Source organism: Hemiscyllium ocellatum, chromosome 32, assembly GCF_020745735.1.
Source record: "Hemiscyllium ocellatum isolate sHemOce1 chromosome 32, sHemOce1.pat.X.cur, whole genome shotgun sequence".
NCBI lineage: Eukaryota > Metazoa > Chordata > Chondrichthyes > Orectolobiformes > Hemiscylliidae > Hemiscyllium > Hemiscyllium ocellatum.
The window spans coordinates 4371082-4390910 of record NC_083432.1 but is presented as its reverse complement, the minus strand read 5'-3'; the positions used below and the strand labels follow the sequence as shown (position 1 = coordinate 4390910).

The following is a 19829-nucleotide window of genomic DNA, read 5'->3' as shown; positions in this document are numbered from 1 at the left end:
CCAGTCCACACTGGTACCTTGTCCTCAGTCCACACTGGCACCTTATTCCCAGTCCACACTGGTACCTTGCCCTCAGTCCACACTGGTACCTTGTTCCCAGTCCATACAGGTACCTTGCCCTCAGTCCACACTGGCACCTTATTCCCAGTCCACACTGATACCTTGCCCACAGTCTACACTGGTACCTTGTCCCCAGTCCACACTGGTACCTTGCCCTCAGTCCACACTGGCACCTTATTCCCAGTCCACACTGGCACCTTATTCCCAGTCCACACTGGTACCTTGTCCTCAGTCCACACTGGCACCTTATTCCCAGTCCACACTGGTACTTTGTCCCCAGTCCACTCTGGTACCTTGCCCTCAGTCCACACTGGTACCTTATCCCCAGTCCACACTGGTACCTTATTCCCAGTCCACACTGGCACCTTATTCCTAGTCCACACTGGCACCTTATTCCTAGTCCACACTGATACCTTGCCCACAGTCCACACTGGCACCTTATTCCCAGTCCACACTGGCACCTTATTCCCAGTCCACACTGGCACCTTGTCCTCAGTCCACACTGGCACCTTATTCCCAGTCCACACTGGTACCTTGCCCTCAGTCCACACTGGTACCTTGTTCCCAGTCCATACAGGTACCTTGCCCTCAGTCCACACTGGCACCTTATTCCCAGTCCACACTGATACCTTGCCCACAGTCCACACTGGTTCCTTGTCCCCAGTCCACACTGGTACCTTGCCCTCAGTCCACACTGGCACCTTATTCCCAGTCCACACTGGCACCTTATTCCCAGTCCACACTGGTACCTTGTCCTCAGTCCACACTGGCACCTTATTCCCAGTCCACACTGGTACCTTATCCCCAGTCCACACTGGTACCTCGTCCCCAGTCCACACTGGTACCTTGTCCCCAGTCCACACTGGTACCTTGCCCTCAGTCCACACTGGTACCTTGTCCCCAGTCCACACTGGTACCTTGCCCTCAGTCCACACTGGTATCTTGTCCCCAGTTCACACTGGTACCTTGTCCCCAGTCCACACTGGTACCTTGCCCTCAGTCCACACTAGTACCTTGCCCTCAGTCCACACTGGCACCTTATTCCCAGTCCACACTGGTACCTTGTCCTCAGTCCACACTGGCACCTTATTCCCAGTCCACACTGGTACCTTATCCCCAGTCCACACTGGTACCTTGTCCCCAGTCCACACTGGTACCTTGTCCCCAGTCCACACTGGTACCTTGCCCTCAGTCCATACTGGTACCTTGTCCCCAGTCCACACTGGTACCTTGCCCTCAGTCCACACTGGTATCTTGTCCCCAGTTCACACTGGTACCTTGTCCCCAGTCCACACTGGTACCTTGCCCTCAGTCCACACTGGTACCTTATTCCCAGTCCACACTGATACCTTGCGCACAGTCCACACTGGTACCTATTCGCAGTCCACACTGGTACCTTATTTCCAGTCCACACTGGCACTTTATTCCCAGTCCACACTGGTACCTTATTTCCAGTCCACACTGGTACCTTATTCCCAGTCCACACTGGCACTTTATTCCCAGTCCACACTGTTACTTTGTCCCCAGTCCACACTGGTACCTTATCCCCAGTCCACACTGGTACCTTATTCCCAGTCTACACTGGTATCTTGTCCCCAGTTCACACTGGTACCTTGTCCCCAGTCCACACTGGTACCTTGTCCCGAGTCCACACTGGTACCTTATTCCCAGTCCACACTGGAACCTATTCGCAGTCCACACTGGTACCTTGCGCACAGTCCACACTGGTACCTATTCGCAGTCCACACTGGTACCTTATTTCCAGTCCACACTGGAACCTTATTCCCAGTCCATACAGGTACCTTGTCTCCAGTCCACACTGGCACCTTATTCCGAGTCCACACTGGTACCTTATTCCCAGTCCATAATGGTACCTTGCCCCCAGTCCACACTGGCACCTTATTCCCAGTCCACACTGGTACCTTGCCCTCAGTCCACACTGGTACCTTGTTCCCAGTCCATACAGGTACCTTGCCCTCAGTCCACACTGGCACCTTATTCCCAGTCCACACTGATACCTTGCCCACAGTCCACACTGGTTCCTTGTCCCCAGTCCACACTGGTACCTTGCCCTCAGTCCACACTGGCACCTTATTCCCAGTCCACACTGGCACCTTATTCCCAGTCCACACTGGTACCTTGTCCTCAGTCCACACTGGCACCTTATTCCCAGTCCACACTGGTACCTTATCCCCAGTCCGCACTGGTACCTCGTCCCCAGTCCACACTGGTACCTTGTCCCCAGTCCACACTGGTACCTTGCCCTCAGTCCACACTGGTACCTTGTCCCCAGTCCACACTGGTACCTTGCCCTCAGTCCACACTGGTATCTTGTCCCCAGTTCACACTGGTACCTTGTCCCCAGTCCACACTGGTACCTTGCCCTCAGTCCACACTAGTACCTTGCCCTCAGTCCACACTGGCACCTTATTCCCAGTCCACACTGGTACCTTGTCCTCAGTCCACACTGGCACCTTATTCCCAGTCCACACTGGTACCTTATCCCCAGTCCACACTGGTACCTTGTCCCCAGTCCACACTGGTACCTTGTCCCCAGTCCACACTGGTACCTTGCCCTCAGTCCATACTGGTACCTTGTCCCCAGTCCACACTGGTACCTTGCCCTCAGTCCACACTGGTATCTTGTCCCCAGTTCACACTGGTACCTTGTCCCCAGTCCACACTGGTACCTTGCCCTCAGTCCACACTGGTACCTTATTCCCAGTCCACACTGATACCTTGCGCACAGTCCACACTGGTACCTATTCGCAGTCCACACTGGTACCTTATTTCCAGTCCACACTGGCACTTTATTCCCAGTCCACACTGGTACCTTATTTCCAGTCCACACTGGTACCTTATTCCCAGTCCACACTGGCACTTTATTCCCAGTCCACACTGTTACTTTGTCCCCAGTCCACACTGGTACCTTATCCCCAGTCCACACTGGTACCTTATTCCCAGTCTACACTGGTATCTTGTCCCCAGTTCACACTGGTACCTTGTCCCCAGTCCACACTGGTACCTTGTCCCGAGTCCACACTGGTACCTTATTCCCAGTCCACACTGGAACCTATTCGCAGTCCACACTGGTACCTTGCGCACAGTCCACACTGGTACCTATTCGCAGTCCACACTGGTACCTTATTTCCAGTCCACACTGGAACCTTATTCCCAGTCCATACAGGTACCTTGTCTCCAGTCCACACTGGCACCTTATTCCGAGTCCACACTGGTACCTTATTCCCAGTCCATAATGGTACCTTGCCCCCAGTCCACACTGGTACCTTATTCCCAGTCCATAATGGTACCTTGTCCCCAGTCCACACTGGTACCTTGTCCCCAGTCCACACTGGTACCTTGCCCTCAGTCCACACTGGTATCTTGTCCCCAGTTCACACTGGTACCTTGCCCTCAGTCCACACTGGTACCTTGTCCCCAGTCCACACTGGTACCTTATTCCCAGTCCACACTGATACCTTGCGCACAGTCCACACTGGTACCTATTCGCAGTCCACACTGGTACCTTATTCCCTATCCATACAGGTACCTTGCCCTCAGTCCACACTGGTACCTTGTTCCCAGTCCACACTGATACCTTGCCCACAGTCCACACTGGTACCTTATTCCCAGTCCACACTGGCACTTTATTCCCAGTCCACACTGGTACTTTGTCCCCAGTCCACACTGGTACCTTATCCCCCGTCCACACTGGTACCTTGTCCTCAGTCCACGCTGCTTCCTTGCCCTCAGTCCACACTGGTACCTTATTCCCAGTCTACACTGGTATCTTGTCCCCAGTTCACACTGGTACCTTGTCCCCAGTCCACACTGGTACCTTATTCCCAGTCCATACTGGTACCTTGCCCACAGTCCACACTGGTAACTTGTCCCCAGTCCACACTGGTACCTTATTCCCAGTCCACACTGGTACCTTGTCCCCAGTCCACACTGGCACCTTATTCCCAGTCCACACTGGTACCTTATTCCCAGTTCACACTGGTACCTTGTCCTCAGTCCACACAGGTACCTTGTCCTCAGTCCACACTGGTACCTTGTCCCCAGTCCACACTGCTACCTTGTCCTCAGTCCACACTGGTATCTTGTTCCCAGTCCACACTGGCACTTTGTCCCCAGTCCACACTGGCACCTTGTCCCCAGTCCACACTGGCACCTTGTCCCCAGTCCACACTGGCACCTTATTCCCAGTCCACACTGGCACCTTATTCCCAGTCCACACTGGTACCTTGCCCACAGTACACACTGGTACCTCGTCCCCAGTCCACACTGGTACCTCGTCCCCAGTCCACACTGGTACCTTGTCCCCAGTCCACACTGGTACCTTATTCCCAGTCCACACTGGTACCTTATTCCCAGTCCACACTGGTACCTTGCCCTCAGTCCACACTGGTACCTTGCCCACAGTCCATGCTGGGCTTTGAGTCACTTTGAGACTGGAAGATCATGCTGTGACCTCGTGGAAAGACTGCCACCGGCCGAGAGAGACCCCCATACTGGGCCAAGAGGGCTTCATGTTAGGCCACCAAAAGACCAGCATGGACTGCCAAGAGACCACCATGTGGGGCCAAGAAACCGCTATGTGGGGCCAAGAGACCACCATGTCAGTCCGAGAGACCACCATGTGGGGCCAAGTGACCACCATGTGGGGCCAAGTGACCACCATGTGGGGCCTGATACAGAGGCCACCTTCTGGTTTGTGCATGTTAAACCCATCCCGCAGTGGTGGCCCAGATTATTCTCCAAGAGTTACTCCTGTTCCACCCGGCATCATAAAAGTAAGGAAAATTATACCGAGTGGAGGGTATATCCGGTTTGTTCATAAGGTAGTTAAAATAACGCTACGGCACTCCACAGACCCTGGGTCACTTATCTTTCCGTAGAATTGGGTAATGAAGTGGTAAGTTCATCACCTCCATTTCAATTCCATTCCAAAACAGAAATGAGTTTTTGGCTCATATTTCAAAAAGATTTTGTTTGATATTGCACAAGGGATTCTGTCCTTGCTTAAGAACCACACACACATCCTCTTTCCAGATGTATTCTCTGGATAATGCTAAGCTTTCTGGAACATAAGTCTTAACTAATGGCTAAGCCACTGGGGAATCAGATCAAAGGAGCAATGGAGCCATTGCAGCTTGAAAAGAGGTAGATATTATTCACTTGCTGCTTGATTCTGTTCCATTATTTGTGGACAGCCAGTAATAATTCCATTAGCCTCTGACAACTCCTTGCCAAATCTTTATGGACTACTTAAGTCTGTGCACCATTCCAATTTACAAAAAATAGTCTTTTTCGCCAGAAAATTTCATCTGAGAAACACTTCCCAGATGTTAGAAGAATAAATCTGTACAGAAAACAGGAAATAAGGAGAGCGGTTTTCTGTTTAATTCATTTCAATTAGGTTTGGCAGAGTTAGTTCAAATTGTTTGACTCACTTTTAAAGCTAAATTGGGAAACAATCTAGAATTCAGCCACTTTCTCATGAAATGTTTTAAGGCCTGGGTATCCATGGAAAGTGACCATCGTATTGTTCAATCTTCTGTCCACTCTGAATGTTCATCTTCCTTCCATCATTATCCGTAAAATGGATAAAGTGTGAGGGGAGCAGAGAGGGAAGTCAGGGCTAACTGAACGCCAGCCTCATTCAGACAGAAGCCTCTGTAGTGTTGGGGTGTCATCATTCATTGGTTTCTAGCAGCAAAAAGGCAGGTGCAAAAGTTTCCAATTCTATCTAAGTATTCACATTGCTGTGTTTGGAGTTTATGGTAATGCTAAATGTACTGTCTGGGTTTCATTTATCATAGACTCCTAAGTTACCCAACAAGAGTTTCTTGAGCACTTTGTCCACTCTAAATGCTCTGGATTTCTGATACATTTCTTGTCTTTCTCTGTAACCTATCCAGTGTCAGCATGAATTACAAGTTGTAAACAGTGCTGTGGGCGAGCCTAGAGCATTGTGGAAGTTCATTATTCCTTCCTGAGACCTTTATATTCTATTTGACTGTTTCTCCAAGTATCAGTACCAGCAGCCATGTCTTTCCCTGCACAGCAACAGAGCCGACCTTTAATTGGTTGTTAAGAACTTGAGGACCTCCTGAGGTTGTGACTGTTATATAAATGTAAGTTCTTTATTTCCTCTGCACTCTGCATTTGTGGTTTCAACAAGCGATTCAAAGGATTTCTTGGGGTCCTCTCAGTAGCTCATCGACTTCGTATCTATTACTTTTGACCAGCATTCTCAGCCTGACCCAACACACACAGCAGATTCTGATCTGAAAGCAGTTAACCTTGGGCACAATTTTCAGAAGGTGTACAGTGGCAGCTTTGCAATTTGGAGGATGGGAATAATCAGCAGGATTGGCGGTGATTTTTTTGTAGTTCAGTCATAGGAAAAGGGGTGTAGCTGGCTGGGGTAAAATTTGTTGGCCAACCTGTTTTCCTTTGAGGAGGACAAACAGTATAATAAGAGCTGAAAATGTGTTGCTGGTTAAAGCACAGCAGGTTAGGCAGCATCCTAGGAACAGGAAATTCGACGTTTCGGGCGAGAACCCTTCATCAGGAATGAGGAGAGTTTGCCAGGCAGGCTAAGATAAAAGGTAGGGAGGAGGGACTTGGGGGAGGGGCGATGGAGATGTGATAGGTGGAAGGAGGTCAAGGTGAGGGTGATAGGCTGGAGTGGGATGGGGGCGGAGAGGTCAGGAAGAAGATTGCAGGTTAGGAGGGCAGTGCTGAGTTGAGGGAACCGACTGAGACACGGTGGGGGGAGGGGAAATGAGGAAACTGGAGAAATCTGAGTTCATTCCTTGTGGTTGGAGGGTTCCCAGGCGGAAGATGAGGCGCTCTTCCTCCAGCCATCGTGTTGTTATGTTCTGGCAATGGAGGAGTCCAAGGACCTGCATGTCCTTGGTGGAGTGGGAGGGAGAGTTAAAGTGTTGAGCCACGGGGTGGTTGGGTTGGTTGGTCCGGGCATCCCAGAGGTGTTCCCTGAAGCGTTCCGCAAGTAGGCGGCCCGTCTCCCCAATTTAGAGGAGGCCACATCGAGTGCAGCGGATGCAATAGATGATGTGTGTGGAGGTGCAGGTGAATTTGTGGCGGATATGGAAGGATCCATTGGGGCCTTGGAGAGAAGTAAGGGAGGAGGTGTGGGCGCAAGTTTTACATTTCCTGTGGTTGCAGGGGAAGGTGCCGGGAGTGGAGGTTGGGTTGGTGGGGGTTGTGGACCTGACGAGGGAGTCACGAAGGGAGTGGTCTTTGCGGAACACTGATAGGGGAGGGGAGGGAAATATATCCCTGGTGGTGGGGTCCGTTTGGAGGTGGCGGAAATGACGACGGATGATACGCTGTATACGGAGGTTGGTGGGGTGGTAGGTGAGAACCAGTGGGGTTCTGTCTTGGTGGCAGTTGGAGGAGCGGGGCTCAAGGGCGGAGGAGCGGGAAGTGGAGGAGATGCGGTGGAGGGCATCGTCGATCACGTCTGGGGGAATCTGCGGTCCTTGAAGAAGGAGGCCATCTGGGCTGTACGGTATTGGAACTGGTCCTCCTGGGAGCAGAAGCGGTGGAGACGAAGGAATTGGGAATATGGGATGGCGTTTTTACAGGGGGCAGGGTGGGAGGAGGTGTAGTCCAGGTAGCTGTGGGAGTCAGTCGGTTTATAGTAGATGTCTGTGTTGAGTCGGTCGCCCAAGATAGAAATGGAAAGGTCTAGGAAGGGGAGGGAGGAGTCTGAGACAGTCCAGGTGAATTTCAGGTCGGGATGGAAGGTGTTGGTAAAGTTGATGAACTGTTCAACCTCCCTGTGGGAGCACGAGGCAGCGCCGATACAGTCATCAATGTAGCGGAGGAAGAGGTGGGGGGTGGTGCCAGTGTAGTTGCGGAAGGTGGACTGTTCCACATATCCTACGAAGAGACAGGCATAGCTGGGGCCCATGCGGGTGCCCATGGCAACTCCTTTAGTTTGGAGGAAGTGGGAGGATTGGAAAGAGAAGTTATTCAGGGTGAGGACCAGTTCAGTCAGTCGAAGGAGGGTATCAGTGGGAGAGTAGTGGTTGGTGCGGCGGGAAAGGAAGAAGCGGAGGGCTTTGAGTCCTTCGTGATGGGGGATGGAGGTGTACAGGGACTGGATGTCCATGGTGAAGATAAGGCGTTGGGGACCGGGGAAGCGAAAATCATGGAGGAGGTGGAGGGCGTGGGTGGTGTCCCAAATGTAGGTGGGGAGTTCTTGGACTAAAGGGGACAGAACCGTGTCGAGGTACGCGGAGATGAGTTCGGTGGGGCAGGAGCAGGCTGAGACAATGGGTGGATTTTGGGCAGGAGGTAGAAACGGGCGGTGCGGGGTTGTGGGACTATGAGGTTGGAGGCAGTGGATGGGAGATCCCCTGAGGTGATAAATTTTGTTGGTTGGAATGTAGTCCGGAGTCCGTGCGGGATCAGTCGGTTCCGTAGGCAGGTGCTGAGGAAGGAGATGTGGCTGTGGTAGCGAGTCTGTTTGAGAACGTGGCTGAAGAGCTTCTGTGCAGAGGAGATGACCTTTCCATTTCTATCTCTGGTGACCGACTCAACACAGACATCTACTATAAACCGACTGACTCCCACAGCTACCTGGACTACACCTCCTCCCACCCTGCCCCCTGTAAAAACGCCATCCCATATTCCCAATTCCTTCGTCTCCGCCGCATCTGCTCCCAGGAGGACCAGTTCCAATACCGTACAGCCCAGATGGCCTCCTTCTTCAAGGACCGCAGATTCCCCCCAGACGTGATCGACGATGTCCTCCACCGCATCTCCTCCACTTCCCGCTCCTCCGCCCTTGAGCCCCGCTCCTCCAACTGCCACCAAGACAGAACCCCACTGGTTCTCACCTACCACCCCACCAACCTCCATATACAGCGTATCATCCGCCGTCATTTCCGCCACCTCCAAACGGACCCCACCACCAGGGATATATTTCCCTCCCCTCCCCTATCAGTGTTCCGCGAAGACCACTCCCTTCGTGACTCCCTCGTCAGGTCCACACCCCCCACCAACCCAACCTCCACTCCCGGCACCTTCCCCTACAACCGCAGGAAATGTAAAACTTGCGCCCACACCTCCTCCTTTACTTCTCTCCAAGGCCCCAATGGATCCTTCCATATCCGCCACAAATTCACCTGCATCTCCACACACATCATTTACTGCATCCGCTGCACCCGATGTGGCCTCCTCTATATTGGGGAGACAGGCCGCCTACTTGCGGAACGCTTCAAGGAACACCTCTGGGACGCCCGGACCAACCAACCCAACCACCCCATGGCTCAACACTTTAACTCTCCCTCCCACTCCACCAAGGACATGCAGGTCCTTAGACTCCTCCATTGCCAGAACATAACAACACGATGGCTGGAGGAAGAGCGCCTCATCTTCCGCCTGGGAACCCTCCAACCACAAGGAATGAACTCAGATTTCTCCAGTTTCCTAATTTCCCCTCCCCCCACCTTGTCTCAGTCGGTTCCCTCAACTCAGCACCGCCCTCCTAACCTGCAATCTTCTTCCTGACCTCTCCGCCCCCACCCCACTCCAGCCTATCACCCTCACCTTGACCTCCTTCCACCTATCACATCTCCATCGCCCCTCCCCCAAGTCCCTCCTGCCTATCTTTTATCTTAGCCTGCCTGGCACCCTCTCCTCATCCCTGATGAAGGACTCTGGCCCGACACGTCGAATTTCCTGCTCCTTGGATGCTGCCTAACCTGCTGTGCTTTAACCAGCAACACATTTTCAGCTCTGATCTCCAGCATCTGCAGACCTCACTTTTTACTCGAAAACAGTATAATAACTCCATTAATAAATAATGATAAAATGCCTATTTGGCGATTTGTAGAAGTAGCAGCAGAAGCAGTTTTGAGCCCTCAATTTGACATTCCTCATGTTTCCTGTAACCCTGGATTTCCCTACTGATGAAGAATCTGTCTCAGCCTTACCTATACACAATGACTCTGCCCCTACACATCTCTATGTGGCAAGGAATTCCAAATATTCACAACCCTCCGGGAGGAAAACATTCCACCTCATCAAAGTCTTAAGGTAGCACCCCTTTATTCTGAGACTATACCCTCTGGTCCTGTACTCTCCCATGAGGGGAAACATCCTCTCATGTTCACCCTGACAGGACCTTTAAATATTCCTTTATGTTTCAATAAGATCATGAATTCTTCTAAATTCCAATGAGTTGAGTCCCAAACTATTTAACCTTTGTTCATTAACATAACCGTTCCTTACCAGGGATAATCCTTGTGAACCATCTCTGAACTACCTCCAATGAAATATTATCTAAACTCAAATAAGGGGACCAAAACAACTCATGTTACTCCAGATGTGGGCTCCTTGAAATAAGAGCCAACATTTCATTGCCATTCCTGATTCCCTGCTATCCCTGTGTGCTAGCTTTCTGTGTTTCATGTACAAGTTCCCCCCAAAATCCCTTTGCGTTGCAGCTTTCTGCAGTTTTTTTCTCCACTAAATAAAATTTCTGTTGTTTTGTTCTTCCTTCCAAAATGAACAATTTCACATTTTTCAACAACGTACTTCATTTTCCAATTTTTTGTCCACTTACATACAAGTATCTCTCTGTAGACTGTTTGTATCACTCCCTCAACCTGCCTTTCCTCCTATTTGTAATGTCATCTGCAAATTAGGCTGCAGCACATTCACTTCATTCCTCCAATACCCATATATTATAAAATAGTTGTGCTCTCAGCATTGATCCCTTTGGATCAACAGGTTACAGGTTGCCAACCTGAAGAAGAGCGCCTTATCATTCATTGTTCCCTGCCCGTTTACCAGTTCCCTATCCATACCAACGTACTATGATCAACATCATGGACTCTTATAACTTACTTTTCTATGAGGTACCTTGTCGAATGCCTTCTTGCATAGTCATAGAACACGGAAACAGACCCTTTGGTCCAACTCGTTCTTGCTAACCAGATTTCCTTTCCTAAACTAGACCAGTATGTCTTCATTACAGCACATCTATGGTTCCCGTGCAAGATGAAAATGTTTGCTCACAAGTCCCCATTTACAACAATGTTCAACTTCTGCCCTACTAAGTCACTGTCTACATTGACATCTATAGAGACTGACAGATGTAATCAGAATGATCCATATTTCCTTTGATAGAAATATGCAGCGTTAGCACTGGAGCATTGCTATTTCTAGCACTTCAGTATTAGGTTTCCACTCACAAAGTATAAATGTCAGTTTGACTGGGGCCAGTGCTAAGAAAGTCACAGTCCCCTGTTCCATCTGCCCTAAAGTCAGGTGGGCAATGTTAATTTTGTAAACATTTAGCTGGTAAAGCAAGGAGTGGGACTGGTCTGTTTTCCACATGGGTTGTAAAATACCGAGTACAGTGTAAACCAGAGTGCTTTTCTCTTCCACAGCTCATCCTCTTCTACGTGAGTTCTTATTCATGAGCTCTAACTTTCCCTACTCAGTATCCCAATCACTTCATTTGAGTGAAACTCAAGACTGTCATGTATCTATAGGAAATAAAGAAATTGTACTTTACATATTCACACTCAATTGATACAATATTTGTAGTAAGTAATGTTTCAGGTCACTTCCAATCTCAGCATGTAGCTAACTAAGTTGTTTTAAAATCAATTCATGCCAGTTGCGACACTTAAGGGACATTTATGAATTGCTTATGCAGTGTAGGAACTCAGCAGTCCAGCAGTGGGAAATGCAGAGAGTTTAAAGTCGCCAGTTTGACTATCAGTTTTAAAGGTTTACAAAGGCCTACCATTGAAGCAGAACCTTATGCAGCCTCTTGCCACTTCAGTAAATTGGAACTTACCAGAATCACTGCTAGCTCTCTTCCTCACCTCCCCCTTACACCTCAATGCCCATTGCAGCTACAGTGAATCCCACATGAGGCAACACCATTTTCTTAAATATTATTCAAATTACTTTCCATTGATTTTTATGCCAAAGGATATTCCCCAATTAAACATTCTCAATTGGAAATTGAGAGTCTTATTTCTTAATTAACATAATCATTAACTCAATTGGCAGAAGCAAATTTTACAGAAGAAACAATTGATAAATCATAAGAAATTACAGCTAGTTAAGGACTGTCCAAATATAAAAACAGGTTACTTGGACTTTGTTGTTAGTCTATATCAAGGCAACCTATTTGTTTTAATACTGCCAGCTGAGACTCTGACCCAATAAAAGTAGCTAAGATTCTGGGCTAGGAATTCAGTTGATGATTACATGTGGTTTGGAGGCATAGAATCATAGAATCCCTTCAGAGTGGAAGCTGCCCATTCACCCCATCGAGTCCACACCAACCACTCCAAAAAAGCGTCTCACCCAGACAGCAAGCAAAGCAAAAACTTGAAAACTCATGTGCAAACACAAAAGTATATAAATGTGATTATTTTCCTTCATTTGAGTGAAACTCAAGACTGTCATGTATCTACAGGAAATAAAGAAATTGTACTTTGAGTGGTAAGATGATAGGAGTGGATCACTGAGTCAACTGATGAAATTGGGATTGAAACTTTGAAGCAAAGTTGAAAGAGAGAGTTCACTGCAGTCTGGTTGGTTGGCAAGGTTAGTGTCCTTGGTGAAGGAATACATTTTGTAGTGAACACTGAAAATAATGGCTTTGGCCTTCCTGGTAAGGTTCAAAGTAGTTGCATAGAATTTGGTCAGATTTGTAGCACGGAAAGAGGCCAGGCTGCCCAATTAGGCCATGACAATGTGATTCCCCTGCAATGATATTTGAATGAAAGCTTGTTCCCCCTGAATTGTTGATGGGGACTCAGGAGACACTTGGACATATTCCTGGAGAGAAAACTGACTGAGAGATGTGGAGCAAAGTGGATAGGTGGTTACATGTTGTTGGTGCTAGATTAGAGTGGTGCTGGAAAAGCACAGCAGGTCAGGCAATTGAGTCCTGATGAAGGGCTTTTGCCCGAAACGTCGATTTTCCTGCTCCTCAGATGCTGCCTGACCTGCTGTGATTTTCCAGCACCACTCTAATCTAGACGCTTATTTCCAGCATCTGCAATCCTCACTTTTGCCTATGTTGTTGGTGCTGGTTGGTCTCAGTAGATTTTCATATTCTTGACTTCTTGGCATAATGATGTGTCGTTTTTTTTCCCAGGTCACTGTGCAGCTGAACATTGATAACTGGCCAAAAACTGTCTCCGTGCTTTGGCAAATTCCTCAGTATCTTGTAATCTCAATGTCTGAGATATTTTTTGCAGTGACTGGACTACATCTGGCTTACACTCAGGTAATGGTTTTAATTTGTTGATGTAGAACAGCCATTAACATTGTTTATAAAATAAACATGCCATGAACCAAGTTTAACAGGAAACTTCTCTTTGGAGTACTTTTCCCTATTTTAGCTTTGTTTGAAGTTTGAAGTGTTTGGAACTTTGGGTTACTTCCCAGATCTAGGAACAGGAGAAGACCATTTAAACTCTCACTTTTCAATGAGACCTTGGCTGCTCTCCATGTTATTGCCTTTCCTTGCCTTGGTCTCATAACCCATGTTTCCAGCAGCAGAGTCAAACTGATTTCTTGCCCATGTGTCAGAATATTGATATTTCAAAAGAAAAGTCTGCTTTTGTCACTGGAACTACACCAGATTGGACCTTATGTTTTCTGAATCTGATTGGTTGAAGGTCTGAACTGAAGCCCAGTCAACTCAATCAATCAGACTTTGTCAGATTCGCATTCAGATATGTTTGCATATGAAGTTTGAGGCAAAAAACTTTTAAAATGGGAAGATGGTTTCTGAGACTCAAGGCTCATTTTTGAGGTCAAAGGAATATTTCCAGGTTTCTTAGAGCAGTTCCATCGCAGCATTTGTGAAAATGTCTGGGTTTACTGACAAATAAAGAACAAACTCAGAATGATGATAAATTTGATTCATTGAAACAATCGTGGATATTCTCATTTTTGGGACATTGCTACAGTGTGCTGTGGGGATGTCCAGTGTCGAGCTTGGCTTGTTTCTGTGTGAGTGGAACACTATATTAAATTCTGGTTATATTTTCATGATCAAGATTTTTTTTACTGGAGAGACAAGACTCCAGGCAATTTCCATTTACAACATGCCACATTCAATGGGAAGTGTGAGAAGTAGGTATAAAATAAACAGTAATTGCCTAATAATTTGCAAACCTCAGACTAGAACTAACCTAACACACACCTGAGCAGCCTCGTGTTCCATATCCATAGCCAAAACATAAACCCTCTTGTTTAAAGGTCAGCAGTTACATATGCAAGAAAGCAGTTATTTCTCTTCTCTCAAAGAAATAGTAAAGGATTTGCAGACCAATTGAGAATCTAACAATCTTGAAAATGAATCACCACATTCAGAGACCATGATATTATGATAACATACACCCAGAGGATGGGGTATTTATAGAATCATAGAATCCCTACAGTGTGGAAACAGGCCCTTTGGCCCAACAAGTCCACATTGACCCTCCAAAGAGTATCTCACCCAAGCCCATTCCTGTACATCTACCCCTGACTAATGCAGGTAACCTACATGTTCCCGAACTCTATGGGCAATTTAGCATGGCCATTCCACCTAACCTGCACCTCTTTGGATTGTGGGGGGAAACCAGAGCACCCGGAGGAAACCCACGCAGACACAGGGAGAATGTGCAAACTCCACACAAATAGTTGTCTGAGGCTAGAATCGAACCCGGGTCCTTGGTGCTGTGAGGCAACAGTGCTAACCACTGAGCCACCGTGTCATCCCAAGCCACTGTTCCACCCCATTAGAGTAGCATATATCCAGAGGGTGAATTCTTATACTAATATCCACACAGAGGGTGGTGTTTTTAGAGTTGTACATGTCTGAAGTGTGGGGTATTAACAATGAACTGCTTAAAGAGATTCCAAAGAGAGTTGGATGAGTTTCTGGGGAAAAGCGCAAGAGCACATGGGGAAAATCAGGTGGAGAAAGTGAGGACTGCAGATGCTGGAGATCAGAGCTGAAAATGTGTTTCTGGAAAAGCGCAGCAGGTCAGGCAGCATCCAAGGAGAAGGAATGAAGAAGGGCTCATGCCCGAAGATCAGGTGGAGCCAATCCATAAGAAAGGAATGGTTTGTTCATGCCTTGATCTAGCCCAACTCATCGTAGAGTCATTGAGATGTATAGCACGGAAACAGACCCTTCGGTCAAACTCATCCATGCCGACCAAATATCCTAACCTAATCTAGTCCCATTTGCCAGTACTTGGCCCATATCCCTCTAAACACTTCCTATTCATATACCCATCAGATGTCTTTTAAATGTTGCAATTGTCCTAGCCTCCACAACTTTCTCTGGCAGTTCATTCCATACACGTACCACCATCTACGTGAAAAGGTTTTCCCTTAAGTCCTTTTTAAATCTTACCCCTCTCACCCTAAGCCTGTGCCCTCTAGTTCTGGACACCCTCACCCAGGGAAAAGAATTTGTTTATTTATCCTATCCATGCCCCTCATGATTTTATAAACCTCTGGAAGGTCACCCCTAAGCCTCTGACACTTCAGGGAAAACAGCCCCAGCCTACTCAGCCTCTTGATGTAGCTCAAATCCTCCAACCCTGGCAACATCCTTATGGATCTTTTTTTAATGCTTTCAAGTTTCACCACATCCTTCTGATAGGAAGGAGACCAGAATTGCACGCAATATTCCAAAAGTGGCCTAACCAAAAGTGCAGCCACATCATGACCTCCCAACTCCTATACTCAATACTCTGACCAATAAAATGGAGTTTAATTTAGATAAATGCGAGGTGCTGCATTTTGGGAAAGCAAATCTTAGCAGGACTTGTACACTTAAGGTAAGTTCCTAGGGAGTGTTGCTGATCAAAGAGACCTTGAAAGTAGAGTCGCAGGTAGATAGGATAGTGAAGAAGGCGTTGGTATGCTTGTGTTTAAATCAAAAGGATTTAATGGAAAGAAACAGAGAAACCAATCCTTTTGATAGGAGAATCAAGATAAAGGCGACTGTCTTTAAAGGAGACAAACTCATTTCAGTGTAAAGTCAGAAGGCATCTTTTACATTAAGTGTCACTGGAATTTGGAAATCTCTCCCAAAACCTCATGGATGCTGAGTGTTATTTGAAGAGGAATCATTGCTGATGAAGGACTCCTGACCAAAACATCGATTTTCCTGCTCCTCGGATGCTGCCTGACCTACTGTGCTTTTCCAGCACCACTCTAATCTTGAAAGTTAAAGATCACACAACACCAGGTTATAGTCCAACAGGTTTATTTGGAAGCACTAGCTTTCAGAGTGACGCTCCTTCATCAGGTAGCTGTGCAGCAAGATCATAAGGCACAGAATTTATAGCAAACGATTACAGTGTCATGCAACTGAAATGATGTATTGAACAAACCTAAATTGCTGTTAAGTCTTTCATCTTTTAGAATCAGTTGTAGGTTTCAGTTCAGTAATATGTAAATCTCAGGACTTCTTTTAAGGCATAATCTCGAGATAAGTTAAGGTTTTATTTTAGAAAACGGTGACATTTCAGCTCAGACAATGCATTAAAGGTGTGAGGTGTGAATCTGCAGAATTATATTTGCAGAAACATTCTAGTTTGTGCAGAGTGCACAATCTGCAGGCAAGTCAATCCATGTGATATTTTGTAAATTCCTACTTTGGAAATAGAACCAAAGACTGGGATACAGACAGACTCTAACCTCACACCTTTAATGCATGTCTGAGTGAGATGTCACCTTTTGGTTTATAAAACCTTAAGTTATCTCGAGAATGTGACTTAAAAGAAGTTCTGAGATTTACATATTAATGAACCGAAACCTGTAAACGATTTGAAAACGTGAAAGACTTAACAGCAATCTCGGTTTGTTCAATATAGTGCATCAGTTGCATTACCTTATGATCTTTTGCTATAAATTCTGTGTCTTATGGTCCTGTCCCACAGCTACCCGATAAAGGTGCAGCGCTCCAAAAGCTAGCTCTTCCAAATAAATTGGTTGGACTATAACCTGGTGTTGTGTGATTTTTAAGTAACTCCTAAACCATGGCCATTTTATGTGGGGATGGGGACTGGGCAAATTGAAGGGTCTCCTTATGGAGCTGCTCCTGAACCTGGCCAGAGCTGTCACTAACAGGACCAGATCGCAGGCTGTGGAGGAACTCATTGTGCCTTAAGTGTCTGCCCCTCTTTCCTGGTCATGCTTGCACTCAATCTCCATGGAGCATGCAGTGTCCACCACCTCAATAGAGGCCTTTAGAGACACTGCATATGGCTGGAGTATATCATCACACCAGACAACAATCTTGATTTGGCTTTATATGTTTCCATTCCAGGTTGGTGGCTCTCTGTTAACCATTGTTACTGATTTTGTTTCTGTTACAATGCCCCATGAGCGGCTGTTTAAACTGATTTGACATTGTTGTAAGAGGGTGGAAAGGAGGATTTGGCAGTACTCTACTCTAACCACAACCTGCTCACAGTTGGTTCTGCAGAGCTGTAACACACAGAGTGTGACTGATATCCCCAGCTTTTCTCTGAACAAATCTGATGCCGGACTCTAAGGGATTTGCTCTTTAGAGACAGGGTTGGGGAAATGCCCATTCTGGCACTGGTGCTCCATGTACCTACCTTTCCACCTGTATCCTATGGTTTACTTTAATGAGGGATGTACATAGAATAACTTAGAATTTACAGTTCCAGAACAGTCCATTCAGCCCATCAGGTCCATGCTAGAGTTTCTCTGAATGAGTCGTCTTCGCTCTCTACTCCATCTCATTGTATCAGCCTAGTCTTTGCTTCCTTTCTTCCTCTTATTCCTTGTAGAATGGGATCATTCTCACTGGTAACAAGATTGCTTCTCATCTTATATTGCAGGCTCCTTCCTCAATGAGATCTGTTGTGATGGCTGTTTGGCTTCTTACCATTGGCGTAGGAAATCTCATAGTCGTGTTGATTGCGGAGATCGCGATAATAAAAGATCAGGTATGTGATCTGGGTTCATCAGAAGGAGGGAGCAGATCCCAAATCAGCCTGAGACAGGCCATTTAATCCAACAGACAACTGCTCCAAAGCACAAGTGACCAGAGAATGCAGAAATCCCATCCCATATCGGGGCCTTTGGGGAATTGCTGTCTGCAAACCATTGCTCACTATCATCTTGTAAAAGGAGGACTTTCGTGACTCTGGACCAGAGGGTTCTAGGGTGATGTCCCAATCCATTTCTGTGCTTGTTGGATACAGTTGGCGTTTATAAGATGTTAGTAACTGGCCAGCTGATTCGTCCAAAGCGAAATGAAGAAAGTTTATATGAAGTTTTGAGTCAGTTTAGTTTCACTATTGGAAAACTTACACCCTCAGTTCTGACTGGCATCTGTGCTTGTTTCCATTTCTAATTAGTGATAGGTGAGGCTGCTTGGTGTATAGGCATGAGAATATTGTTCCCAGTTTGCGTGTTGAGCTTTAAAAATGTGTTAATTTTGAGTTGCCTGTGGCTTAGCTCCACCTGTCCATGCCCTTGTTACCTGTAGACTCAATCACCTCAGCAACCCTGGCTACTCTCCTATCTCACAATATGGACTGGAGGTCATCCAAAATATTATTGCTTGTATCTTACCTCAAAGCAAGTCCTGTTTATCTGTCACCCCCTGTGCTTCCTGATCTACATTAATCTTAGACTGACAATGCTTTACATTTAAATCCTTCATCCTTTTGATCAAGCTCCTTGATGGTCTGGCCCTACCTATCTCTGTAACCTTTCCTAGACCTACTGTACTCAGTAATACTCATTATCTTCCAATCCTGGCCTCTTCTACATCTGTCTCGGCTCCATATGCTTGTTATGGGCACCACATTCTATAATTCTTTCCTGACTCACTCCTCGTCTCTCTCTCCTATACTTTATTTTCATTTGTACATGGATGTGGGAATTGCTAGCTAAGACAGCATTTATTACCCATCCCTAATTGTCCAGAGGGCATGGAGAGTCAATCATATTAAAGTTTGTCTAAGGCAATGTGTCCATAGGTTAAGAAGAGATTGACGGGGAGAAAGTGGGAGAATGGGATTGAGAAACTTACCAACTGTAATTGAATGGTGGAGCAGTCTCGATGGGCTGAAAGGCCTAATTTCTGCTCCTATATCTTATGCTCATATGCTCTTATCTTATGGTCTAATGCAGATTTACCTGCGTACAAGACATCAGTGAACCAGACCAGCTTTTATAGCAATTGACCATGTTCTCATGGTTGCTTTTTGGTTAGCCTTTTTTTTAGTTCCAGATTTTTATTGTATTCAAATTTCACCGTTTGCTATGGTGGGATTTAAACCCATGTCCCTCGAACATTAGCCTGGTGTTCTGGGTTATTAGCCCAGTGACATTTCCACTGTGTCACCACCTTACCACCAAGCTAGGCAAGCATTTAGAACGCCTCTTAAAGCTTATCTCTTTTACTGAGTCACTTGAAATGTGGTTCAGTACTAAAACATGTAATAACACACCTGCCAAGTGCATTGGAACTTTTTTCCTAAATTAATGAAGCTATATAACTATAAATTGTTGTATAATGGGAATTCAGCTCCCTACCAGTCAGTCTCAGAGATCAGTGGAATCCGAACCTCATCAGCAGGCAATGTTCAATTGATTCAAAATTAATACTTCTATCCTGTTGTCAGTGTCACTTTGAGAATGCTTTATTTTGTGTATGGTGATGGTTTTGAAAGTGTAATGTTGGAGACTGGATTAGACTA

The 19829-nt window shown here is 46.7% G+C and overlaps 1 protein-coding gene across 1 annotated transcript in view; it reads left to right on the top strand.

Annotated features, from left to right (window-relative positions):
• The window catches only part of LOC132830915 (solute carrier family 15 member 2-like), a 231892-nt gene that overhangs the window by 200874 nt on the left and 11189 nt on the right, over nt 1–19829 (top strand). The window contains exons 20-21 of the mRNA XM_060848864.1: nt 13232–13363; nt 17958–18065. Coding sequence (XP_060704847.1) covers nt 13232–13363; nt 17958–18065 — 240 coding nt within the window. The remainder of the gene's footprint in view (nt 1–13231; nt 13364–17957; nt 18066–19829) is intronic.